A 26,935-nucleotide genomic window follows, 5' to 3' on the forward strand; every position below is an offset into this window, starting at 1 on the left:
TCACCTTAGTGTCTGTTTTATGACGTTTGAATCACGAGCAACTAAGGCCAGGGTAGTCCAGAGTTAAGTCCTCTTTAATCACTGATACACTGATTAGGTTATCACATACTTTCTAACTACATTTGTATATTATGAATATGAGTACAAACATTGACACAAATTTATCAGAATGTATATACACAATAAATATAATATAGCGGGTGTGCAGCCTTTACTTAATCCTTCTTCATGATTTTAACTTTTGGCTCAATTCAGAATATATATACATGTTATACTCACCTTAATTTGTAACATTAAGTACAGAAATACTATACTTTGCATATAATGCAAACATGTAATATTGGTGTTGTGAAACTTTTTCTTCAATTCAGCATCATCATTTGCCCCCTTTGCCCAAAGTTGTCGATCTCATAAATTCATCTTTTTAAAATAAAAGCCTAAAATACCATATTTGTGTTTTCTTTCGGAAGACAGGCACAGGATTTTAAATATGATATACAGTATAACATATTTTTATATTTGGGTACTGTGGAATAATTTTATTAGAAAATGTAACGCGACCGTATTTCTGTATGGCGCAAAATCAATGACAGCACGAGTTTTTTGACCTGAGTTATTATTTTAGGCTTTTCAAGTGCTATATGCTAGCGTTCGCCACAGATGGCACGTCTACCATTCATTGCGAATGTCCCTGTCCAGCATTCATCAGACTCATGAAAAGCAACTTAACGGTTGAACGGTTGTAGCTCAAAGCATGAATACAGGGAGAAATTCTGAAGTCTTGATGTGAACTGCACCTATTGTATGTCTTCTTTTTCTCTCAACTACCAATACAGTGTGCGTGGCTCTGCCACAGTATCAGGGATACTCAAGCTCTCCCTTAATAGATATGCCTCGTAGAGACTCTCCAGTATCCAGTAATGGGATGTTCAGGGCTGACCCCAATGTTGCGCAGTGGGGGGGGGGGGGGGGGCTCAAAATCCTTGAAAACCCTTCTTTTCCATGAAAATTTTGGCTCAATCTGGGGACTTTTTGAGTTAGAAGAAACAGATCTAAGCTTTCCCATTTTGATGAGAGTTGGTTCAGTTCACCATTGTAGTTGGCGTAAGGACAGATGTGAGTTGTTGGGTCGGATTGGATGGATACATCAGAAATCTGGGGTCAAAGGTTGGCCGGGTCTCCGTTACTGGCAGCTTTTCTCGGAGTTTGAGCTGTACAACCCTTTTATTTGCATGGTTATTAACAAGACCCATCTGACTTTCTAGTGGAGAAGAACTTTTAAGATTAAAATTTGGGTCAGTTATTTTATAAAGCCTTGTTTCGGTGTATTTTAGAATGCTTTCCTATGGGCAGGCCTAACTTTGGTGTCAGCCCTTCAACCATCCGACTGCCGCTGGCTACAAGGCTGCAGTCTCGGTGTGTTAACCTTGACCCTATACGGAGAACTATTTGCCAGGGACGGTAGGGCGAGGTTGAACTTCAACTTCCCTCCTGCCAACAGCGGGGCTTTCTGCTTGAACAGGCGGTTCTTGAGTCGAAGGAGAGGCGCGTTCTGTTCACAACTGCTCGGGGATTTCTTGATGACCGGTTGCTTGACGATGTATTCAGGTGAAGATTTCTGACACAGGACGGGAACGCCTCCCTGGTGTTCCACTTGAGACGTGCGGAGCTCAGGTTGGGAATGATAACTCTTCATTTGGGACCGTTTTCCTACCTGAACCTTCCTAACTCCCTCTTCAGATTCCATGTCTTCCGTGGATTTTGTTTTTCCAGAGAAGTAAAGCTTGAGTCTCGAAGCTGTTGTAACATTGCTGTCTTTATTGTCTTTTGAGCAAATCAGCAAGGAAGCCTCGTGGGCATCAGGAGCTTCTGTCGATTCTATAGGGGTTGCCAAGAAGCCTTGAAGATCACATTCTGACGTCTTGATAAACAGACTGAGTGTACTTGGCCTCTGAGCGACACCGTCACACGTAGAAAGTACGTCATCAGATTTTTCTGCAAGGTTGTTAGAAGTCACCGATGGAGTTGACACAGCCTTCTGTATTGTCCCTGTTTTTGCTTTTTCATCTGCAGGCGATGTTTTGTGTTCAACTAAGCTTTTGCCTGTTGCAATGTTTTCACATATATACCGACATTGTATTTGTGTGCTCGACATTCTTTTTGTGGATCCGGGTTCAATTTTACAAGACTTTTCCGACCTGAATCTCTTCCAGCGCGCTTTAAGGCTCCCGCTATCTTCATGTTTACCTTGAATAAAACTCGTTAGTTCTGCTTTGTTATCGGTGTCCTTGTCATCTGGCATCGCGAAGGTCTCCATCTCAATATCGTCTGTTCCAGACTTGGCCTGGAATAATTTTGCAACTTGTCTTGGCTTACTTTTCCGTTCCTTCGCTGACTTTTCCACGAAGTGTGTTCCTAATTTTGTCGGAAGAGACAAGACCTTGTAGGCCGCGATTTGCAGTGAAACTGGCTCACTTTTACTGGCTTTCACATTAAATACATCATCTAGATCTTCGTCTGGCAGAATGGATTTTGTGATAAGTCTCTCATTCTCCTCACAGTTGTCGATGTCCTCAAGGACATTGTCTCGGGCATGTAGTAAGTCGTCATATCTATTATCCTGCCCTGTGTCTGTCACGTCAAAGTCAGCTATATCGCTTGCATGCGCGACATTAACATTAACATCGACATTACATTCCCTATAAGTCGGTCTGTTCACAGCTGAGACGGTAGCGTCATCCAAATGTTCTATTTCTGGCTCACTGTGAAAGCCTTTCATGAGCGTGACTCCATCTGGCTTTATCTGGTCAAAGTTCCCTTCACTATTGCAGCGGAAGACTCCATCCATGTTGGCGTTCTTTCCACAGAGGTTTTGATGGACGGAAGAGGGACACCTACAAAGGCCTACATTCACGTTTCCTGTGGATAAGACGGTTGGGTCGTTAGAAACGTACCGATCGCTTTGGTAGCGTACCATAGATACGTCACCACTGCAGAAGCCATTTAGAGGGTCGATACCTGTGCTGTTACAAAGTGACTTGCTAGGTGTCGCTTCAAAGATAGTGCAGTCCTCATGATGATCATTGTCTGTATGAGGGAGATAGTGCATGTAGGTACAGTGTTTGCTTGTTACAGGTAGTGCCCGGAAGATAGTGACGAGTGGTGATGGTTGTTTGAAAAGTGGTGAGTTATTTAGCGTGCAGTTTTTATAAGGCAGCACAGACGTTGTGGCAGACTGCTCGACCTGAGTGTCGGAAGGCTCTTCATTGTCGACAAGGACGCGACGGCTTTCCGATTTCTTTCGAATGTAGTCGAAGAAGCCGAGCTGGCGATGAAACCCCGGCACCAGGCAGCCTGCAGCACTCATCGTGCAGAGGGGGATGAGTTTAGTCTGAAAATGAGACGCAGATGTATTAATTAGTGGTAGGTGTATGAATCTACATGTACATATATCCGTAAGATCACATCTCGTATGTAAGGCCATACTGATTTGATTATATGGATGACATCCTCAGGGCACCCCAAACCTCATGCGAGCTTACGAGAAAAAAAGGTGGGCAAAAAAAAAGTTGCATTTATTATGAAATCAAAATGGTCATCAAGAAGGTTGAACAAATGATCGACACACAGAAAATGGTTACCAAATAAAGAATTCTTTATCTTTTTAAATCTACATCATAACTGCCGACACAAAACTGAATGGCTTATTACAAGTTCTTTAAACAGACCTTTGTAGAAAAAGATATTTTTTCAGATTCAGACCTCAAACGGCACAAAGGTGAACCAGACAAATATGAAACGTCTCCACGTCCTTTGACATCTCTTCACTACGATATATCATCAACTGACGCATAACCCTGTTAATACTCATGTTGGCAACCCTGGTCACGTATGACGGAAGATCTGTAGACAGGGTAGACCCACAGTATTTCATTAGGACACAGATAATCACATTAAGCTTGAAGGATGGGTACAGACTGGCGAGGAGACGCCCTGACATGTCATATCAGACCATTAGTCTTGTAATTGTAGCCTGATTGGAGCTAGATTGAAACTGGATCTTATCGGTCGCAGACACAGTCAGAATACATGATGGGGATAGATATTGGTATACGAGGGACATAAAAAGGCATCAAGAGAAGATTTTAGTGTATTTCACACTTAACGCCAAGGATTGAAAGATACTTCTTGGCTAGTCAGAACATTGGAGTCCTTAAGTAACGTACTGTGCCCTTTATACTAGGATGCCCTGCTCATAGCATCAGCCATTTAATTGATCATTTAGTCAGTTATACCTTGCTTCCAAAATAAACATTATCTGAACTTGCGGTACAAAGCAGGAGAAATCAATTACGTCCGACGTATTATTCTTTAAAAATGTCAGTGATATGTGGCTCTAATTTCCTGCATTGCATACATTTGCTTTTGAGGCTTTACTGACAGAAGTGCGGTTACCGATGGAGACATGTCTGTATTGGCGTGCAAGAAGATCAAATCTTCAGACAGAAGATAACCCACACTGCACGCCAGTTCAAAGCTCACCTCAATGAATGACCAGTCCGCTGGGATAGACATATCGTATTTACTTTAAAAAAAGCATATTATTATTAACTATAAGTACAAGTATTTAACCAGTTGGGCGTCCCAGTTTAGAGAAAAGGGCCAACGCATGTTTACTACACAGAGCACAAACACCACCACGTTCAAATAACGCCCTGGCGCGTGTGATCTATTTTAGGGTGACAGGGTTTAGAAGCGTTCTCTCAGGTCAGTCAGACGCCCCCAGGCCTTTACCGGCCATGAATCAGTTAAAGTTATATAAAAGGAGGGCGATGATATCATGGGAAATCGCGTGCTGAATCCGGAGATCAATAAAATGGTTCCATTCGAGTACTGCTCACTCGGATGGTATCATGGCTTTTCTGTGATTTCTCGCATGAAAGCAGCCCTGTGTATGTTCTTATTAATTAAGCACAGCAAAACAGACGACAACGTTAGGATGATAGTCTACCTTGCCATGCTATCAATAAGAATTGTTGGTGTCGTTATACTTAGACGACATCACAGAGGACAACCACAGACATCGTATTGTTCGTTATGTGACGGTATAATTTAATGATTTTAAGAATAACAACAACTCAACTCTACTGACCTGTATGCTTTCTGAGGGTATGGAAAGCTAAGCTGAGGTGCAGATATAGATGTGGTGTCTTCACGGGAGAGCCGTCTGCTTGGCCCGGCGCTTGTGATTCTCGTGGCTATGTCAGGGACAAACCACTGCATATCGTGAAAGGGGGTTCCTTCCATGGAGGGCACTGTACATGATATCTCTATCAGTCGCGGAATTTTGTAGTTTTACTTCAGTGACACATTTAATGAATGAAACTTTTTTTCTTCAATCCCCCCTAAATGCAGCCATCGTTTAAGCATTGGTAACCTTGAAGTCTATCGTAATCGTCAGCTGTTGGCGGGAGAATAGGCCACGTCTAGTCTATCTTAAACATTCAGAAAGGGGGAGGGGGTAACATTTCAACTCTTATCCATATAACGGCTTCCTCCAAGTTCCCGGAAGCTTTTGAATTAAAAGCTTGGTATGGAATGATACCTCAGTTAGGGATACACCCTCCTATCCACAATCCTTATCGAACCGTCCCCCATCTATACCGTCGGTATGCTACTCCAGGCGCGGCGATACATAACAACGTAGATGACAAGGGTCTCTCCATGTCTGTCATCTTCATATCTGTGACGGCATGTATCTGCATGACCTACACATAATCACGTAAATCACATAAGCCTGTGGCGGGAAAATTCAAACTGATGTCATGGTTATAATGAGTACGATTTAAGAGTAGCTGTCAGCATTACCAAATATGTAGGTCTCCATCCAACTGCAACAAGACACCGGAGACCTAGGAGGCTTAAACATACACACTTCTTTCTCACATCACAACCTCGAAGCTATCTGCCACCACAAAAACAAGACCATTGCCCGTCCAGGTAAAAAAATACAAAAATGTTCTGCTGCGATACCAAGGTCACATAACAGGAGGCCCAAAATCGACATTGCCCTTCGTTTTCCTGTCACCTACCAACATACCAAATATCATCGTAATCCATCGAGAGGTTCTTGAGTTATGCTTACTACAAAACTGGTCCGGAAACACAAACATAAACACACACAGACAGACACATATACACACAGACACAGACACACACAAAACTATATCTTGATTTTTTATGGAGATAACTACGACTACAACTAGAGTTCTGCAACCTCATACCTCCTTGAAATAGTTAGTTCTTTTGTAAATTTTATGCAAATGACGTACATAGTTACATCATTCATACATGGATATCCACTTCAACTAATTTACACATTGTCACAAGTATAACATTCTCATCATTTATCACTAAGAGGTTTTGCCATTTTGTGTCAATTACCAATTAAGTATTGATCCCATATGATGTAAATATCCGCCTGATACCTTTAGACATCCCTTTCATATATGGCATGACGACAAAGTATAGTAAGTTCGTACCCTTGCTGTTCCGGTTCTACTTGGAGTTACTGTGCCATTGGGGTTTGGGAGTGCAGTACCCTTCTCTGTTACTCATGTTGGATATGCACACTTTCCCACCGCCTCTGTGATGTGAAGTTTCTCGTCCCCTTTGTCTTGTGGATCAGTTATAATTTTGTGTTGGAAATTGCTACAGAATGACTTCTACAAAGTACACAGATGAACTTTCAAGTGAAGACTTGACATAAGTTATCACAAAAAATAAAATATTAATTTAAAAGAATTAGAAGTCCTAAATTGAGCATAGAAACAGGAAGATCAAATGTTTGAGGACGGGATATGTAAGACTTTATTAGTAAGTAGTTTATGATATGCTGTCCTGTATTAACAGTGCAGGGATTGCACATGTTAGAATATACATTTGGTCCCCTAATTATCCATACCGGTACAAAGACGACAGATGTGTATATATATTACATAGTTTTCATACCCTTCCCGTTTATCGGCCTATTGTTAAAGATATAACTGATTCCAAAAACGAGACCAAGGCATCTGTATATGACAATATATTGTGAGCCTTGCATTGACAATGACAAAATCACTGAGTTATTAGTGTAATAGGCTGTAGTAAATGGAATAGATTAGTCGCTGAAATTGTCATGATTAAAAGTTAGTTGTTTCCGTACATTGTGCCTTGTGAAATTGTCAGACACTTTTTTGGATTAATTCATAAAGTAACTATCGGAACTGACAATTCAGTATAAACTACCGCGGGATTGCACAGAGCTTGAACGGATGCGGGGCCAACGTCACACGATATACGCCGTCAGCGTTGGAAGGAGGAGCGCCCTCTGGCGTCTGGAAGGTAAAGGACTGTAGCAAGGTAGAGAAGAACAGGAAAAGTTCCATCCTGGCCAGCTGCTCACCAAGACACACACGTCGGCCTGGAAATAAACAATGCTTAGTAGTAAGATTAGGAACACGTAAAATAGAGCAGAAAGTCTATTTACAAAAAGTATAATTACTGTGGCGAAATATGTGCAACAATAACATATTTGATAGTCCGGATAATCACCTCCTGAAAAGGGCAGGAAAGACTCGGGCTTGTTGAGGACATTCCCTTCCGCGTCAAGAAACCTTTCGGGGTCAAATCGGTCCGGATCAGGCCAGTAGGCGGGGTCCAGGTGGAGGGAATACAGGTTTATCATTATCTGAGGAAACCAAGGAGAAAAAGAAATCACAAACACAATATATCGAAATAAAAAGTACATCATCATCTCGACGTACAAAGAGGTCACTGGATAACATGATTAACATTCAGCCAAATGGCTGTAAACGAAGAAATCATTTGTGCAACAATGCAGAAAGATTGTGTTTTAAAACATGTAACTTATCATACCCGAGTTCCTTTAGGAATATCAAATCCCTGCACTGTCGTGTCCTGCGTCGTGGCGTGAAAAAAGAAAGGAGCAACACTGCGGATCCTCATGACCTCCAGCAGGCAGGCATTCACGTAGGGCAGCTGGGAACGGTGGGACAGGGTGGGCAGACACTCACCAACAACGGTATCAAGCTCCTCTTGTACCTGTTGGGATGAAATTGCACCGATGATAAATTCAAAACAATTTCAAAGTCAGAAGAAAAGCGCAAGATATCTTGTTATATTTGTCCAATCCTCCAGGAGCAAACAAGGAAACATTTCGAGGAAACAAAATTGCTTAAAAGTACCTTATCTTGGATGTCAGGGTTCAAAGTCATGTAGAGTAGACTCCACAGCAGTGTGTTGGCGGTTGTCTCAGTTCCTGCCATGAAAAGATCCTCGGCCATGTACACGACGTTCTCCTCTGTCAGACCGTCCACACATTTCTGCTGTTCAAGCTCCAGCAGGCAGAAGTCGATGAAGTCTCGCGGATTCTCGCGATCTAGCTTTTCCAGGTGGCGAGATATCTCCTTTCTTATTTCATTTTGGACCTTAAAGTTTGCTTTCAAAACACCAATGTAGGCTCTATTCACTGAAAAACATCCCGAAAAAGAATAATTACACATTGATTTGTTTTTGTAACTAGTAAATAGACATGGATATTTTTTTTACTCATCAGTAACCTTCTTAATCACCTGAACTTGCTTGCCGTATTGTGGCGTTGCGGCAAAGTTGCTGTCCCAAACGTGATTCAGTCCCCGATGAAGATAGCTTAGAGGTTAGCGAAATTCCAGTAAATTATTTAATGTTACAACCTCATATTCCTATGAGCTAAAGAAAATATTGTGTTAGGGATAACTTTGCCTACCGACAGGAACAAACCGCAGCAAGGGGAAAACGTTAATGACCAGCCCCGCTGTAGCTTTCTCCGTCACGGTGAAAACCGCCTCTGACAGCTCACGGAACGTTTCATCCTCGTAGTCGTAGCGCTTCCCAAACGCCATGGAGCAGATGATATTTGCAACAGCCACGGTGACGTCGTGGGAGATGTCAAAGTCCTGTCCGCTGTTTCCTGCAATCTGAACAGAACTTGTTTTTCGGCGGAATTGACGAGTTTGTCTCGATGGAAACGGTCTTAAAGGTAGTGGTTCGACGTACAATGACCGAAAAGTTCGTTACCCGCCTACAGCCGCCATTTTTGTTTTCAAAAGTAATTATCAAAGCAATTCCTCATTATACAACAAATTATCACACACTGTATAACTTATATCTAACAACAAATCAACAAACAAGAGGCCAGATAACTTACATCCCCGTGAAGTATATATTTAAATTTCTTGTTTTAGCTCATTGATCATGCAAATCAGGCTGTTACATGCATAATATACCTTTAGTGTTTTTTTTTTAAATAATTTACAGCATGTATGTTCTCATTTTGCATTCAATAGTATGGCCGAACACGTTTTGTATTTTTGGAAACGGAAGAAAATTGATGCGCGCGCGGATGCCATTCATACAGTACAGCATGGCCTTATATGAATCAGGACCTTTTGCATAACTTGTACCTGTAAATGATCTACCTGCCATAGATAACATTTATTAAACCCATTTTATGGAGGACATGTTTCCTCATTAATTATGCAAATTGATTTTTATATCCATGAGTTACATCTCATTGTACACATACCTTTCTAAGCTAACTACATACGTTATGAAATTCATTCGCTCCTTCGTTCAATTGTTCTCTTGTTCAAATGTCAACAAAAACGCCCCTTCATCAGTTACATAGTTAGGTTCTAGGGGACTAATCCTACACCGCTTCCCCCCTTACATCAAAAGCTATCCGCCACCAACAAATAAAGACCATAGTATGTCCAGAAAAAAATTGCCAAACCGGGAGCTCTGTTGCTTTACCAAAATCACACACTAAGGCGACCCAATATCGACCTCAGTGATCGTCGTCTTACCAACTACTATCCACATACTTATTATCATTACAATCCATCCAGAATCTTTAAAATTGTGCTGACCATGAATATCCCGAAACACACTCACACACAGACACACAGACACACAGACACACACATACACACACACACACACACATACACACAAACACACACACACACACACACACACACACACACACATACACATACACACACAAAAACAATACCTCTATCATTCTTGAAGGTAACACTGGCTAGAAGAGAAAAATAGGTGATAAGTTATAAAACTTATAGTCATATTGATGATAAGAATGCATCCAATACTTTCACATAAAATTTTTTTACAACAGATATGTGGGCTGTAAACTCAGGATCTCAAATTGGTCATCCTCACTTCCATCTTACCCTGTTGCGGAGACAGTCCGCTTCCTCCCGGATGTTCTCTTCAATGCTGCCACGTCCGACCTTCATGCCCAGATTCTTCAGAGTGCTGGTAGCAAACCTCTTCCTCTGTCTGAACCCGGCCCCCCAGCGAGCAGTAAGGATGTCTACAGGGACATGTAATTCAATACATAGGACATATTGTATCTACATGTATGCTGCTGAGAGGACACACTGTTGATGAAATTCAGTGAGACAGTGAGTACAGGGTAGTTCCACACGTTGTACGGTTTTCAGCGAGGCTATGGTAGAACCGACCGAAGACAAAGACTTTTCAGTTTTCTGTTACCAGTACAGGGTAGTGAAAATGTATGTAAATTTTTGCAATATTTAGTAAACGATCTGATTAAAGTAATGTTAGTAAACGTTTTGATTTATGCCTAAATTACACATAAGTAAATAAGAGGTAATATAAACAAAACTGTAATGTATATATGATTAACTAAGAAAAAAATAACGCATAAATAAGAGAATTTGTACATAACTATAGGATAATGTATGCATAACTGTATGAATATGTTTTAATGGCTATAAGAAAATGTGTGCACAACTTTAAGATATTAGTTGCGTTAAGACAAGCGTTTTCGAGTCAACTCGTGGGGGTTCGGACTTGATTTCTTTTTGTCACATGAATGTATTCCCAAGACATGGAAGCATTAAACAATTAAACTTGAATGAGTATATTCCTTCAATAACACCACTCCCTACTTAGAATGACCTAAGTTTTTGTTGTACACCTTTCGTACAACTTTTGTCGTGAAAAGCATAAAGTGGTTGAATGTTACCTTGTCCGAACCCAACCATCACTTCAAGCAGGTAGACTGGCACCTTGGTCGCGAACAGCTCGGACCTGGTCACGAGTACGTCCTTGATGGCAGTGTAGCCGTTCAGAACCACCACATCTTCCGTACCCATCCTGACGGTGAAGACGTCCCCACACTGCCGCCTCCATGCCATGAACAGCTTGAGGAAAGGCCCTCGGCAGAAGGCGATCGCGAGGAGGTGCCCGAGAACAGGCACACGACCAGCCGGGTAAGGGGGCAGGTTTCGGGAACGTCTGAAGACGACACACGCCAGGAGAAAAGTCGCACAGATGGCAAGGGGTGTCTGCAGAGTCAGCCAAGAGATCTGCAAAATCTCCTGGACGGACTCAGCTATCCACTGCACAGCACCGGCCATTTTCTCACGAGTGCAGAGGGTGACCCAGTTACATGGGAATTGGGTGACCTATGACCACCATTGTTTACAGTGGTCATCCACGAAAATCAGATAAATTAGCAGGTGTAGAGAAAGACAAGCGAGGCCATAAAACCGATCAGCCCTTAGATGGTGGAATGTATCATTTGTTGAATTATTATCATTTATGGTGAAAAAGCATTGAAAACGCAACTACAACTAAATAAGGTACATTCGCTGGCATATGTCGCCTATTTACTAGAAAGAGATAAAAAGTATAAACCACTTCAGCATTGTATGTTAGTATATTTTAGTTGTTGGACTTGTACCACTATCAAATAAAGTATGCCATGAACAGATTCATTGGTACTTTTAAACAGGATCATCCGGTAAGCTGGCTGTTCTGTGGCTAAACTAACAGTTAGGTGTGCCTGTTATCTAGGCTACAGCCCTTATCAGTACTGACCAACAGGTGACCTCTGCTTCTGTTGACAGAGTTTGGGGCATGTTCACTCAGGGGTAATCAGGAAGGAACAAAACGTACTTTGAACAACACATGCAGCATTCCAAGGCTACTGAAGACTATGGAACTCATTTTTACACCAAACCAGCAGTCTTACTTGTACAAGCTGATGTAAAATACTATTAGGTTGTTTCTCACTGTCATTGTAGAATCCTTGTGGGTAAATCTACTTCACCTATTAAATTCCACAGGGTAACGTATATCTGTAATTTCTAAAAGCGGGGTATTCAGGGATATGTGTTAGATGTAACATCACAGTAATACCACCAGAAATGCAAACTTGACAGACTGACGCATTCAGATCACTGCCTGCTTCGATAACCCTGCATTCGAAGACGAACACGTCAAAACCTTTCCACCCCATAGCAGAATGAAACAGTCGAGCTGGTCATGGGAAGATTCGAACTACGGTGTTCGTTCGTGGGAACAAATTCTCTTTTGCGACGTAGCCATGTGGAACTTAACTTGATTTTTTGTGCTAAGACAAGTTTCTATCTTTAGCACTCTCTTCAACCCAAGAAAGGAACAACAGCTGCGTTATGAATTAAGGTGGTTAGCGACAAGATAATTCTCCTCTTGGAAAACGGTTACGCCAGATTGGTGTCAACTAACTCTTGCGGATTTCGGTAAACTAGCGTTATTTATGCTATGTAGGTTACGTTAAAATCCTTTCCACATCTTCTGGCGAATAGGGGCGGTGCGCAAATCCATGTCTACAGCCCCTGGGCCACACATAGCTATGTTTAGCTAGTTAGTAATTGTCATATATGTTTGATGATGGTGATTATATTCACCTCCAGTCAGAGACTACCAGAACTTAATGTCTAGTGGGTGTACTTGTCTATGTTACCGTTTGAGTCAAATATTATCGTAATCCATCCAGAGGTTCTTGAGATATGCTGACTACAAAAATCAGAAAAAAACAAACAAACACACACACACACACACACACACAGGCACACACACACTCACACGCACAAGCACTTGCACACACACACACACACTCGCGCGCGCGCGCGCGCACTCCTATATACCATGCAGTTGGTAAAACATTTATTAGATTCTTTCGTTAACATTTGGATCGTACAAACGACACGTCCAAACAGATGTGTAGATATACGTCTTTATTAGCTTCCTTTTTACACAAGGAGGTCATAAATGGAGAAGCTATTACATACGTTGCAATTGCTAAAATATATCAGAACACTTACACAGATATTCTATTGATGTTAGACATTGTACTGTAACTGACAACATCCAATGCCAAAGCCGGCCAGTGTACATCAGTGTTTAATGTATTTCCTCACATAATAATTCGTGTTTTTTCTGACGAATAATGTTTACGGTTCTTCTTTATCATTTTCTATCCATGTGCACTGATCTGTATTAGTTTATCCAATCTGTTACGAGAAAATTTGAGGAGGCACAATTATGTCAGGAAACTATATATGTTTTCTTATTATCTTCATTTCATGCAATGATACAGTACAAGACTCTTTACGTTGCCAGAATTCTAAGACATTGAAATGGCTCATTAGACGAACATGCTTATTTGGTACGTTGAATATGTCTGCAGCACACAGCAACCTAGTACGCTCTTTACTTACTGTAAGTTTTACTCCACAAGCCTAAGTACTTTATGTACACACTCACATTTCTTCCTCTTCCCAAACAAATAACGTGAACGACCTGGAACAGATGGTTGTCACCATGGTTACTGGTACAGACACAATGTTCAATAGCATCATGTAACAAGAGCTGTGGGGGCCTAGTCACCATACTATGAATGTATTTGATAATTAACAGAGCAGTAGTTTCGTAGGCTAGACATTATGTATTTGTTTACAAAATGTTACCTTTCTAGTTTTCCATTTATAATCACTACACTTTGTCCTCCAGCTCTTGCTTTTGCTGATCCAGTCTGGTGGACCAGCCGATGACGCCGTCCATGCAGGTGGCCAGGATGATGAACAGGGTTGTCAGGAGGTACAGGGTCATGAAGAACTTGTCCATGACACGCGCCACACGCTTCCAGTCGTTCTCCAGCGCCTCTCCCTCCCGCTCGTCCTCCAGGTGGCTGACGATGTTGCGCACATCTCGCACCAGTTCCTCCATCATAAGGCTGGACATACCGGGTTTTCTGGAGAAGCAAATTGTGTAGTATAAGCACTATAGTATGGAAGTATTAGGTCCGTAGGGCATAGTGCAACAGTACAAAAGACAAACAGGGTTGTCCGAAGGAAAAGTTTCATCAATGAATACGAAATATTCGCACTATCATGAGGCTAGGGCACTAAAGCCCCCCTGACACTGGATTCGCGGCATGCTGGCGGCATGCTGCGGCCGATCGAATTGACAAAGCACTCAACAAATTTCATCGAAAAAAACGAATCTTTTTACGCTTTGTGTCTTTTTTTGGTCGAACTTGTATATTTTGAATGATTTTCCCATTATAAAGTCAAGGGTAACACAAATCCAGTTTAGGACGCAGCGACGCCGCCAGCGTGCCGCGGATCCAGTGAGAGGTGGGCTTAAACGATAGGCTATTTCTGAAAGTCAACAGGAAGATGAAGCACAAAGGTAATGGTTTGCTATTATCTTCATTATGATGATGAAGGTAATAGCTAGCTTCTTTGCTACTAATCATGCCATTGCGAGAGAAATCCAATATAAAACGTTGGCACTATGAGAAACGCCTTGATATAACTAGGATATAACAATTTGTAAGACATCACAAATGCACGGAAGAATTTGTTTTGCTACCATTTTAAGGACTTAGCAGACGATGAACTGTATGTTGCATCAATTTTTTTAGTGAAAGCTAGGATAAACCATACCCCTTCATTCTGTCTGGTCCTTCTGGGTACTCCCCCGGCTCCCCAGCACTTGCCCGGATGATCCGCATGGTGCTGTCATCCAGGGGCTTCTTCCCTGGTTCGTCGGCCTCCTGCATGTAACAGCAGTAACGCACGTGGTTAACATGATAAACAAGGTCGTTTTCATTATTGGATAAGGCAGCATGAAGAAGGATAGGACAATTGGGCACATTTAGCATGGTCATGGTTAGCAAGAGATAGTAGTATTTGGTTTTATAGTTTTCCTTGTATTTCTTCTAATTACTTATGGTTATGCCATTGTTTGAGGAACCGGTTTTGAAGAGGACCTGTTGCAGGCTTCTCTCCTATTTGTTTTATTAAAAATCTACAAAGCTTAGTAAATAAAATGAATAGATGGTATCGTGAATTTCATCTTTTTTTTGCATTCTTGTGGATTGTAAGCTATTCTATTTTCTGTTTTCTCCTTGCTTGATTGCTTTTAATTACCTGTTCCTGCTTGACAGTCAGAGATCCACTCAGATCCCCCATGAAGAGGACCTGGCTCATGTAGCGGAGGACGAGACGCCGGACCCAGGCAGGGACAGGCGTGGTGTCAGCCGTACAGATGCTCAGGTTTACCACGATGGAGCCGAGCAGCAGGGAGAGGGACAGGAGGACCAACGTCACGATCACGTACCAAGCTGGGGACAGACAAGGACAGGTTATGAGATTCTGTTGATAGCAAAACCCGACAAATACCTTCATTGTTATCACTTTTGCAAACTTTCATCAAAAGATGACACTGTGTTTGATCAAATAAACAGACTAAGATGAAAGAACATCACATGTATACCAGTAGGTTTGCTTTACATGCCCAAAATCATCAATACAAAAATACATCTTTAACGAAATGAATTTGGATTTGGATTTATTGGAATTGCAACAATGCAATACACGTGGGACACAGGCAGCTATTGAATGATACTTACCTACCAAGGGGACCTTTTCACTCACGGGCATTTTCTCCGCAATCATGAGCAGAAAGACTGACAGGGCCAACAACACTGTCACTCCAAAGGATATCTGTAAAGCAACGCAAACTTGTACATAAGTAAACATTAACTGATGGTTTTGTTCCTTAACATGTGATATCGTTCAAAGAAATCAACACCCCAAGGTATACAGCATACAAACTTGTAGACTACTAGTATGTTCATTGTGGTTTCTCATATTCAGAGACCAGTGGATTTGTGTTGACATTACACAAAGCTGTGTTAAGGTTCCCTCAATAGAAGTTCCAACAGCGTGACAAACGTCGTACATGATAACATGATACATGTACCTTATCCCCGGACTCTGCCGGCACGTAGAAGCTCAGTGTCGCCAATAGGGCCAACAGGAAGCAGGGGAACAGCAGGTTGAAGAAGTAAAAGGACCATTTCCGCTCCATAGCCAAAATAAACGTAGCCTCATCAAAATAGGATGAACCAAACTTTTTCACCTTGAATATGGGTTTGAAAGACGCAACTTCCCATTCAGCATTTGGCTTTAAAACCTGCAAAGGATAAATAATGCAATAGCTTATGTTGGATCAAAACAGAATGCTAACGCTGCCTTCCAATGAACATATTCCAAATCAATCATCAGAGCCATGATAGTAGAAGTTACCACCAAACTTCCCGCCGTCTTGTTGCGGTCAAGTTTGATCATCGACCTGTCGTGCAGCCACGACCCGAACCTCAGCGGACATGCCTGCGCGTCGAAAGGGAAGCTCGCGACGTCTACGTCACAACTGGTGGACGTCACGACAGGGAAGGCCCAGTACACTGTCCCGTCACTGTCCACTCTGACCTGGTCAACCGGCCAACCACTAAACCCCTGGTCAACACTGTAAGGTTAGAGATTAACGAGTTGTAGTATGTTTTCTTACATCAATTGCATAGGATGCAGCGTGTGGCACTGTGAGCTATTGGAGAAGAATGTTACGGGGAAAGACTTTGCATAAAAGAAGAGTATTCAATTTCAAGGAATGGAGTGAAGACGTCATATATAATTCAAATGATAATGCATGTGAAAACAGGGCAAGTAGGTTACGTACTTTTCGAACAGAAGAATATCAGGTCTCCAGATTTCATCAGCACGGATGGTCATATTCGTCATGCCGTCAAAATCACCAGGATCCCACTGGAGATTGACGTCGTTCCAGATCTGCAACATTTCGCACAGTTACGTGTATATATAGGGTGGAGCAGGAAAGGTGTGGCTGTTTGGAAATTGGAAAGGCAAAATATATGGGGTAAACTTCAGACATTTGATGTCTTTGTTGGACCTGAGTTAAGGTAATACCTACCATTTTCATCCAGATCTTGCATATCAATATTTGATCAGGCTCACTCTGCAAGGCATAAGAGGGACAGTGTTTGATGTTCTCATTGTTTCACAACAGCTAATTGTGGAATTGCAAGGGTCACCAAATACCTTCTCCGGGACACGACAAAGCATGATTTATTATATTATGATGTTTTCGCGCCATTGCCACATTCTTACCACTTAAATCAACACTTCCAAATGGTGCAATTGATTTGGAAAGCTTCAAAACACGTTTCTATAAACGTAGCGAACATTATTTTTTACTGCAAGACAGGCGTAGCTATGATAAGGTAGTCCTATAGCCTCTTTCTGTATGGGCAGTGTATTGTTAATTAGAATGAGTACACCCCTCTCCATCACCCACCCTGTATTTCCCCAACCGAAGTCAGGAACCCATTTTTACACCTGATTGGAGTGACGAAAGTTGTGTAAGCGGGACACAGCATCTACCCAGGATTGACGGGAATCAAACCGGTGACCTCTCGACCTAGTATCCATTAGCCTGGCCTCTCGAACAAGTCCACAAAGCTATGATAAGTCGCTGCCATAACTCAAGGTGATAGGTCACGGGAACTAAGATGAACTTGGATGACTCATTTCTATGATTTATGTAAGCCGGATATACTTCATACAATATAACCGATTGAAACTGGGGGAACGGCCTAAATAGTTTATAAGGCTCGCAGTCTGAGAACAATTTGACCACTAATGTAACTTTTCTCTAACACCATTTCCGTTCCCTGCGTTTCAGAAATGCCAGCAGTCATAACAAGATTCTTCATACCCAAGAGAGTCGCTTTGTTCAGAAAACGTAATTTTGGTTGGGAAACTTTCAGGCCAGTGGTCAGTAGATCATGTAGATGAGCTTTTATCTCATTAACAATGGTGTTTGGCCATTAATGTTCAATGTGTCAGATGACTTCTGACATCATCTCTATATTGGATTGCACTTAAGGTCCCGGAAATCAATACGCTTCCATCAAGTTCTTTACGCGCTAAGAGTTATAACTACGTTATCTTGGTATTATTAGATGATTTTCGCAACGTGCATGTTGTCCCCTTTTTAAGCGAGAGAAACATTATCTTTCTGGGTCAGTAACTTAATTCTGTTGATGTAGACAGCCTAACATCCCTTCTGAGCAGCCTGAATGAGCTTAGTAGAGCTGTCTGCTTAAAATGGTGCCAAATGGTAGTATCATCTTGGTATTATTAGATAATTTTCGTAACGTGCACTTCTGCCCTTGCAGGCGAGAGAATTGCTATCTTTCTGGGTCAGCAACTTAATTCTGTTGATACAGACAGCCAAACCTCCCTTCTGGGCAGTCTGACTGAACTTAGGGCAGTCAGCGTAAAAGAGTGCCAAATGATAATAGAAATTCCAAATCATAATGCAATATTGGTATCATTAGATGATTTTCGCTATGTGCACCCCTGACCTTTCTAGCTAATGAAACGTTATCTTTCTGGGTGAGTAACTTAATTCTGTTAATGCAGACAGTCTAACCTCCTTTCTGGGCAGCCTGACTGAACTTTGGGCAGTCTGTATTACAGGGCGCCAAATAATAATGTTAATTGGTACCATTAGATGATTTTCGTAACGTGCACTTCTGCCCTTACAATCGTGAGAATTGTTATTTTTCTGGGTGAGTAACTTACTTCTGTTAATATACAATCATAATTAACTCAATTCTGAGCAGCCTGGTTGAACCTCAGGCAGTATGTGGAAAGGGTGCCAAATGATAAGAAATGTTTGTTCGGCGTTGCCAACTTAGTTCGAGTCCATTCAACATTACCGAATGGGTGTTTGTTGCATTTTCTTATAACCTTTTGAAAACCTTTGTAACAATCTAAGTGAGATAAGTAACTGTTCAGAACAATTTCTAACATTTATTTGGTGTTCTAAATATTTTCTGCTGTGTTCCAACATGTTACACAAATTTCTAACATTGCACATCTTATTTGTATTAGTTTCGAAACTGTTACAACATAAATTCATCATTTGTTCCAACATTTTCCAACACTCTAAAAACATTGTGTAACTGGGTCAGTGGTCTGGGAACAGGGCAATTCACACATCCCTTCAAAGGATAGGGAATTATCCCTGGGTGCCACGCATAGACACCTGAAGACAAAAGAGCTGCCAGTGTCCAGACGTGAAATCTAAAAATATACAGAGGAAGACAATAGAGTGCGATTAGCTCCTACTTTTAGGGGAGCAATAACCCAAATCTACCATTTGGAAAATGAGGCACATTGTTGGAACATGTTCCAACAGTGAAACAATCACACAGATGTTTGAAAATTGTTCTAAATAAAGGGATACTTGTGCAATTACTTTCAAGACATTTCCAATATATATCCAAACATGTTCAAACTTTCATTCTTAAGTGTTTGAACAATTTAGAACAATTTTGACTGAAATAGTCTTTTATCTAAAATTGTTCAAACTTATTAGCAATATAATCTGACAACCCTCTCGGTGACATGGAATTGACTCTGTGAAAGCCATTCGCCCTTGAAAAAATCATGTACACATTAGAAGAGATACTCTGAAGCGTTAGAATCTATATCAGCCTATCAAAATATAGATACATGTCACAAACTATATGTATATATATATATATATATATATATATATATATATATATATATATATATAGAGAGAGAGAGAGAGAGAGAGAGAGAGAGAGAGAGAGAGAGAGAGAGAGAGAGAGAGAGAGAGAGAGAGAGAGAGAGAGGGAGAGCTAAATTGAAGGCTGATGAATTCAAGGTTGGGCGTTCTCGACACTGTATAATGCCTAGGTTTTGCCCAAAGAATTGTACAACACTTTACCAGGTCAATGATCTGCTCCAGGGACAGGTCAATGCTGACCGACACACTCCCATTGGCATGAGTAACTGGCCGGACGTCGCTGTTGTAGCCGGAATCCGTGAACAGCTTCTGGAGCAGGGCTTTTTGTGAGCTAACTGACAATGCACCTGGAAACAATATCAACCATGGAAGAATGTAACGTATGGAGGTGCTTGTCATATGATTACCAAATAAACGATTGGTGTTGTTTCCGTTGGTTTATAGATATAGTTTTGTTTCGAATATAGGAGAGATTGCTCTCAATATTCACCGACAATGTATTGTTTGACTTCTACAGCTGCACCATACGATTCTTAACACTGTGGTGCCATCAAAACGTTTGAGAATTCTTCTCCGTATCGCGAATGATTTACTAAGAAAAAAGTTCACCATAACAGTTATGTTTAGAATGTTACAAGTTTTTGCAGTAGCTGTGTCAATAATGAATGCAAGCTAGCTTTCGAGCAAACATGGATTTCCGACAAACCCTTATAACTACATGTGGCGTTAGGTACATGTACGCCCCATTAGTATCAACACACTGAAGAATATCACTTGATTTCTTTATTGAAAAGAAACGACGAAACGACAAACGACATTCAAACAACATGCAGCAACTTACTTTGGATTGATGCCCAAATACTGAGGAGAAGGAGACTCCACCAGACGACATGTCGGAACATTTTTGCTGGTTTTGCTGGATGATTGCGAATGACTCATGACGCAGCCACCAGCAAAGATTGGCTTGTGAGAGTGGAGAATGAACAAACTCTATTTATATCAGGGCCAGTACGTCAAGGGTCGAGCCAATTAGATTTTAGATATGCATAATTTATATTTATAGACAATTTAGTCATATCATACAGAGTTGGTCGACTTGGGAATTGCTTATTAGAGCGGAGCACTTGGCTTTCAGTTACAAACAAGTACTGAACGATTCCCATGAATTGATAACATTGAAGCTTCATCTTGTCTGAAATGAATAACGTGAGAGATATAAAAACAAAATTAGGAAAATGTAACGTGAAATTCAATGTGATTTTAGCAGGCTATTTCTTTTGAGAGGTATCTCTGATCTAGGAACAAATGTTCAAAAGAACTCATCTATATTCTAGAAGTTGTTTATCGTTTCCTTTCCGGTGATGATGTCAGTGTGTGGCAATCAAATTTCGCTGAATGGTGACATGGAAAACTCTAGGGAACAATGATTGTGTTAAAGTATAATAAATCAATTACAAATTACACGCTACCCAGCATCCTTTAAGGACCTTAACGGCCATACCTCTGGAAACGTTTTCGAAGAAATCATCGACCATACAACGGTGCACTTAGCTTGTCAGCGTGTATCAGTGTGAAATTGTACTGAATGATAATGGGCAGTTTTATAACTTATGATTAGGAACAGAGACAAGTTACGAATAGCTGAGAAAATCAAGCGGTCTGTGAAAAGAAGCTACTTTAATGATATCTGAAACTTCCCTAGTCATCTAACTAACCATGACGTCATTGGAGATACTACTATTGTGCACGGAAAATATAACAGGGCACTATACATATGATGGATACAGCTACAGACCGACACATGTAGACGTGCACATCTAATACACATCTAACCTCATTTCGACATCCAGTGAGAGTTTAATTTTCATTGTCCTCTTATCCTTGCAATCATTCTACAACTGACTGTGTTGACGCATTCATAACGTTTTCCTGCTAAATCAAGATGACATCACCCTCCTCCAGCAGCTGCCCCAATTCCTCGGTACAGCTTATGCTAGGGTCACATTTCCAAGCCGGGGCCCGGGCTGTTTGAGAAAACAAAGAATAAAAGCTGCATATCAAGAATATACATAACGTATGGTAAGGAATGATTTTTTTAAAAGTTTTGTGTCTTTTGTTGTCTTCTATATCATAGTTTTCATTCCCACAAGCTGCCCGACCGGGCCCCGGCTTGGAAATGTGAACCTAGCATTACGGAGGCTGTGTCGAGGGATTCCGGCCTGCTGGGGGAGGGTGGATTACATTATCCGTCGCCTAATCACAGTTGTTAATTGCGTTGCGCAACCTAGCGCCTATAACTATCAAGATGATGTTATTATGTTTATAGTTAGCCTATATCATTTTCGTGCTTATGAAAACATCGTTTATAAGAAAATTGTTGAGTAATATATATATGTATATCATCACATTCACACCCGTCATTCCAACTACAACACCATGGCCAACGGCAATTGATGTTCCTTTCTATAATAATTAGAAGGCAAGGCAATGCTATATATGGTGTGATGAATTTCTAATTGAGTCCTTCTAGTCCTTCTATATTCATAAGCTTGAACATTAACCAATACGCCTTGACTAATGACTGCCAAAATAGAAGTGGGACAACGTTAGCAGACGACTATCCTCACACACAAATGTACCTTCGAACTAGGAACTCTTTACAGACAGAGATTCATGGAGCATGCAACGTAATGTATAACGTAACAGCCCTGTTAGGGCTTCGACTGTGGTGACTGACAATGGCTTTACCAGTTCGATTTAATGTTATGGGTACCAGGCTTTCAACAAACACTACCATGATAGTACATGCACACGTTTAACTGCCAGGTCAGCCAGCCAAACCATTTACACAAGTGTACACAATGACAGTGACGCTAGTCAGCAGGTACAGAACCATGAAGAACTTGTCCAAGACGCGGGCCACACGCTTCCAGTCGTCCTCCAGCGCCTCGCCCTCCCTCTCCTCCTCCAGACGGCGGGCGATGATCCGCACCAGCTCCAGCAGCTCCTCCATCCGACCATCGAACGGAATGCGCTTCCTACGACATGGTAGGAAAGGTATAATGACCGGCGATAGAATTGTTTATCGAATGAAAGGTTGGGTGAGCCATTTGGTACATGGAGAGGTGGTAAGATAAATGAAAATATAAGAGGGGGAGCTAGGGGATACGAACATCTGTCTACCCTTCATCTGTTACAAGGTGTTTGCCACACAACAGCACATAACACGACAACCATATTTCATGGAAGAAGATAACATATTCTGAAGCTTTGCTTCAATTTCTTTTTATCAAGAAGAAATTTATCCTCACCCTTCGGGTTCCTTCTCTTCCACGTCATTTTTCTCGTTGATCTGAGGCACCTGCAGGGTACCGTCATTGAGGATACTCTTCCCAATCTCGACTGACTTCTGCAACATATCGTCAGTAGTCATCGGGAAAGTAAACCAGTATAAAATGATGGTGGTAAAAATGTGCCTATGCCTGTCAAGGAAGCCAACGACTCTGACGTAAGGAAATTTTCTGTGGTATCCTATACTAGCAGGTCTAACGATAACTCGAATGCATATGTGATATGTTTACCTGTTCTTGATCAACAACTAGGCTCCCGCTCAGATCCCCCATGAAGAGGACCTGGCTCATATAGCGGAGGACGAGACGCCGGACCCAGGCAGGGACAGGCGTGGTGTCAGCCGTACAGATGCTCAGGTTGACCACGATGGAGCCGAGCAGCAGGGAGAGGGACAAGAGGACCAACGTCACGATCACGTACCAGCCTAGAGACGAGAGAGCGAAATCACTGACAACCATGCAATACAATCACCTCGTATAAAAATCTATTATATATAATAAGATTGACTATGGCATAAGTTGAAGCACATAAAAGAGGGACTTTTGTACCACTCAAAGAGCTCTGAAGTCAAAAGCTTATAATATTAATTGATTTGATTGCCATTAGGTAGCACTTGGTGATTGCAACGGTGGTATACAAAAATGTATACAGACCTATCAAAGGCATTGATTCACTCGGCGGCATGTCCTCCGCTATCATGAGGAGAAAGACGGCAAGCGCCAGAAGCACTGTCACTCCAAACGAAACCTTGAATTAATAGAATAGAACAATAAAAAGGGGTGAAAAATCCAATTACTCTCTTCGTCAACAATTATATCAATTTCTCAGCTACATGCGTGTATCCCTGCCCTAACTTCAGGGTGGGCACGTTATATTTCCTAAGGTCGATACAAACATGTATTGCACGGGCTTCGAAGTTGTGCTGCACGAATGATTCGAACGCGCTTCGCATGCGCCGCGTTCACCGCTGTCGAAAATTCAGTTTGGACGTTGTACTTGACGTTTTTGCAATTTCTTGTTCGATGACACGAAATATTCGTTTTCCTAGGTGGATATGACATAAATAGAATACACCCCTCCCGCGGTCGGGCTGGAACCGTGTTGTATTCTATGTGCGCACATTCCTATCAACGCAAGTAGTATATCTCACCTTGTCCCCAGACTCTGCCGGCAGGTAAAAGCTAAGTGTTGCCAGGAGGGCCAACAGAAAGCAGGGGAACAGCAGGTTGAAGAAGTAAAATGACCATTTCCGCTTCATGGCCAGGTGGAAAGTGACTTCGTCGTAATCGAGCCCGTCATAGGTCTTTGTACGAAACCCCACGTGGAATGAACGTGTGTCCCACTCGGCGCTCTCCCTTAATTCCTGAAAAGCAAAGATTTGGAATAGTCAGACGATGTTGTAGTGAAAATGGTATCAGGTTTAGATGTGAAGGAGAGAAACGTTTACTTGAATACTTATCATTATTCTTTAAATGGAAATCAATGACTCTGTCTAACCATGAGATTCCCATCCTTGACTGTATCGTCGATCCTGATCATAGACGTGTCATGCATCCACGAGCCAAACGTGAAGTGGCACCTCTGTGCGTCAAACGGGAAGCCGGAGACGTCCACGTCACAGCTGGTGGACAGGACTTTTGGGAAGCTCCAGATAACCGTCCCGTTGTTGCTCACTCTAACGACATCAACTGGCCAGCCACCGAAACCTTGATCAACGCTGGAGAGGAAGCCAGACACTTCATCAATTGAGAGACCAATCAATCAATCAATCAATCAATCAATCAATCAATCAATCAATCACCCAACTTAACAAACCAACCAACCATACTACCAACCAAGGAAGCAACCAATGAAGCAACCATGCAACCAGCTTACTTGTTAACCAACCAAAAACAATCAACCAACCAGAGACTTCATCAATTTTACCAAACAAGCAAGCAAACAAACAAACAAAAAGAAAAACTATTTATCTTTCAGGAAGCTCTGTGCCCATTACTTACTTATCATACAACAGCATGTCAGGTCTCCAGACGTCCTCCGCTTTGATGGTCATGTTCACCATTCCACCGTAGTCATCTGGATCCCACACAAGCCTGCCGTCATGCCATGCCTGTATTATACATTGTAAGGACATCTTCTTCAGAGTGTTATTGAGAAAAATAGAAAATAACGCATTAAAAAGCGATGACTGAGATATTTATTTCTTCTTCAACCTTGCAGCTGTTAAACATTTTTTTTACTTTAAGATGGAAGTTGAAGGAGCCCTGAAGAGCCAGAGCCATACATTCATTTGCTCGCAGAAAATTACCGGGGCATCCCTTTGCACTTATTGATTGTATTTATGTCTATTCTATTACCATATACATGATATAAGAGGCTGAATGCATTATTACTGGGTGAACTGTCTCTGAACATTTTGCTATAGTTGTGATGTAAAGCTGAATGAGTTTCCTGAAAAACATATCTGGCACTAATTTAATTACTCTCACTTATGTAATCGATATATATGACTGGCAGGTTTTGGTACTCACCATTCGTATCCACATCTTAGTCTCAAGAACTTGGTCATGCTCACTCTGAAAGTACACATTACGATTTTATAAAGCGATAAACCTGAGTTCGTAATCTGGAAATGTGTAATATAGAACGAAGTCAACACGTGACGCATTTGGAAGGAAAAAGAACTCGAGATCGCATGAAATGGCGTCAGCTGATATTTCATTGCCTTGCACTTGTCGAGTACAACTCTGAAGTTTTGTGATCGTCTAGTAAAAGGTCCGAGAGGTCGGAATCCAATTTTAAAGGACAGTGAATAACACTATCTGTTACGTATCATATTTATAGTGCATTTACACCCATTACGTAGCGAAGGTACCGGATAGCATAACCCAATTTTCTCCCATAAGACATACGTCATCAACTTTATTCGTTCTGTGTCCATTTGACCAAACTACATTTAAAAAATCGATTAATTGAGTTACGCAGCATCAATAGAATTTGCAGGAAACTTCTCCTATTGATCCCTTATGCTAAAAGAAACGTAGACCACCAGTAACTCGCCTTAAAGAAACTGAAACAAACGCCAAAAATAATTACTCAAGCAACTGGATAAAGTTTTGAAACAGTCAGACGTTTCAGACAGCATCCACTGTCTTTCGTCAGTGACTAACGATACGACTGAGAACACCAGGTTTTATACCAAAACTCTGAATGGGTATGTTAATGAGGTTAAGACAATTTAGGATGTCTTGAAGTAGTCTTTAAAAGAAGATTAATTAAAGACAAAGTTTTGTGCCAATAGTTCAATTAGCTACTGTTGATTTTAGTACAGTAACTAAATGTTGTTCGTCCGGGGGTGGGGGGTGGTGGGCAGTACATTATCCCAAGTGCCTGAAAGTTCAACGCGTAGACCCCCTTTCCTGTTGAGGGCGGGGTTGTACATCCTCTCATATATTGCTTCTCTAATTCCCCGTTCGAACCAGCGTTCTTCACGATCTAGGATGTCCGTGGACATTGTCTTGAATTAATCTTCTTTTAAAGACTACTTCAAGACATCCTAAATTGTCTTAACCTCATTAACATGCCCATTCAGAGTTTTGGTATAAAACCTGGTGTTCTCAGTCCTATCGTTAGTCACTGACGAAAGACAGTGGATGCTGTCTGAAACGTCTGACTGTTTCAAAACTTTATCCAGTTGCTTGAGTAATTATTTTTGGCGTATCTTACTACCTGGATG

General features: G+C 41.5%; 4 protein-coding genes across 5 annotated transcripts; all 4 read right to left on the bottom strand.

Annotated features, from left to right (window-relative positions):
* Positions 1 to 1,303: 1,303 nt before the first annotated feature.
* Positions 1,304 to 5,268, bottom strand: LOC136426735 (uncharacterized). The gene is made up of 2 exons (XM_066415475.1): positions 5,153 to 5,268; positions 1,304 to 3,391 (listed from the first exon to the last, which is right to left on the bottom strand). Exon 2 carries the CDS (start codon positions 3,365 to 3,367, stop codon positions 1,376 to 1,378), a length of 1,992 nt encoding a protein of 663 aa, XP_066271572.1. The 5' UTR covers positions 3,368 to 3,391; positions 5,153 to 5,268; the 3' UTR covers positions 1,304 to 1,375.
* Positions 5,269 to 7,072: 1,804 nt separating this feature from the next.
* On the bottom strand, positions 7,073 to 8,991 carry LOC136426736 (cytochrome P450 2U1-like). Its single transcript, XM_066415476.1, has 5 exons — positions 8,810 to 8,991; positions 8,250 to 8,533; positions 7,921 to 8,106; positions 7,597 to 7,732; positions 7,073 to 7,465 (listed from the first exon to the last, which is right to left on the bottom strand). Exons 1-5 carry the CDS (start codon positions 8,943 to 8,945, stop codon positions 7,287 to 7,289), a joined length of 921 nt encoding a protein of 306 aa, XP_066271573.1. The 5' UTR covers positions 8,946 to 8,991; the 3' UTR covers positions 7,073 to 7,286.
* Positions 8,992 to 13,061: 4,070 nt separating this feature from the next.
* On the bottom strand, positions 13,062 to 20,823 carry LOC136427800 (neuronal acetylcholine receptor subunit alpha-10-like). 2 transcript variants are annotated; one of them, XM_066416973.1, is made up of 10 exons: positions 20,690 to 20,823; positions 20,050 to 20,195; positions 17,197 to 17,241; positions 16,945 to 17,054; positions 16,518 to 16,734; positions 16,189 to 16,401; positions 15,836 to 15,929; positions 15,354 to 15,547; positions 14,868 to 14,977; positions 13,062 to 14,170 (listed from the first exon to the last, which is right to left on the bottom strand). In XM_066416973.1, the coding sequence occupies exons 1-10, from the start codon at positions 20,748 to 20,750 to the stop codon at positions 13,912 to 13,914; spliced, it is 1,449 nt and encodes a 482-aa protein (XP_066273070.1). In that variant the 5' UTR covers positions 20,751 to 20,823; the 3' UTR covers positions 13,062 to 13,911. The 2 variants fall into 2 exon arrangements, with proteins under 2 accessions (XP_066273070.1, XP_066273069.1); XM_066416972.1 differs by having other exon boundaries at positions 16,515 to 16,734; positions 20,690 to 20,822.
* Positions 20,824 to 21,508: 685 nt separating this feature from the next.
* LOC136426737 (neuronal acetylcholine receptor subunit alpha-9-like) lies at positions 21,509 to 26,158 on the bottom strand. Its single transcript, XM_066415478.1, has 8 exons — positions 25,731 to 26,158; positions 25,200 to 25,309; positions 24,697 to 24,916; positions 24,350 to 24,562; positions 23,853 to 23,946; positions 23,430 to 23,623; positions 23,160 to 23,257; positions 21,509 to 22,886 (listed from the first exon to the last, which is right to left on the bottom strand). The coding sequence occupies exons 1-8, from the start codon at positions 25,743 to 25,745 to the stop codon at positions 22,676 to 22,678; spliced, it is 1,155 nt and encodes a 384-aa protein (XP_066271575.1). The 5' UTR covers positions 25,746 to 26,158; the 3' UTR covers positions 21,509 to 22,675.
* Between the last annotated feature and the right edge of the window lie 777 nt (positions 26,159 to 26,935).

The sequence above is a fragment of the Branchiostoma lanceolatum genome, chromosome 2 (genome assembly GCF_035083965.1).
Source record: "Branchiostoma lanceolatum isolate klBraLanc5 chromosome 2, klBraLanc5.hap2, whole genome shotgun sequence".
In the NCBI taxonomy this organism is placed as follows: domain Eukaryota; kingdom Metazoa; phylum Chordata; class Leptocardii; order Amphioxiformes; family Branchiostomatidae; genus Branchiostoma; species Branchiostoma lanceolatum.

Bases quoted from the DNA above. Each gene is read 5' to 3' on its own strand.
- LOC136426737 (XM_066415478.1), bottom strand. The intron at 23,947-24,349 runs GTGAGATATACT...TATTAATTCAAG, and splicing joins CGGCAGAGTCTGGGGACAAG to GTTTCGTTTGGAGTGACAGT. The intron at 22,887-23,159 runs GTGAGGATAAAT...ACCATGTCGTAG, and splicing joins GAAGAGAAGGAACCCGAAGG to GAAGCGCATTCCGTTCGATG.
- LOC136426736 (XM_066415476.1), bottom strand. From the start codon at position 8,945: ATGGCGTTTGGGAAGCGCTACGACTACGAGGATGAAACGTTCCGTGAG. The intron at 7,733-7,920 runs GTATGATAAGTT...TGGTTTCCTCAG, and splicing joins ATATTCCTAAAGGAACTCGG to ATAATGATAAACCTGTATTC. The intron at 7,466-7,596 runs GTGATTATCCGG...GTTTATTTCCAG, and splicing joins TTTCCTGCCCTTTTCAGGAG to GCCGACGTGTGTGTCTTGGT.
- LOC136426735 (XM_066415475.1), bottom strand. From the start codon at position 3,367: ATGAGTGCTGCAGGCTGCCTGGTGCCGGGGTTTCATCGCCAGCTCGGC.
- LOC136427800 (XM_066416972.1), bottom strand. From the start codon at position 20,750: ATGTTCCGACATGTCGTCTGGTGGAGTCTCCTTCTCCTCAGTATTTGG. The intron at 16,735-16,944 runs GTACGTAACCTA...CTAACCTTACAG, and splicing joins GATATTCTTCTGTTCGAAAA to TGTTGACCAGGGGTTTAGTG. The intron at 14,978-15,353 runs GTAATTAAAAGC...TGTTACATGCAG, and splicing joins TGACTGTCAAGCAGGAACAG to GAGGCCGACGAACCAGGGAA.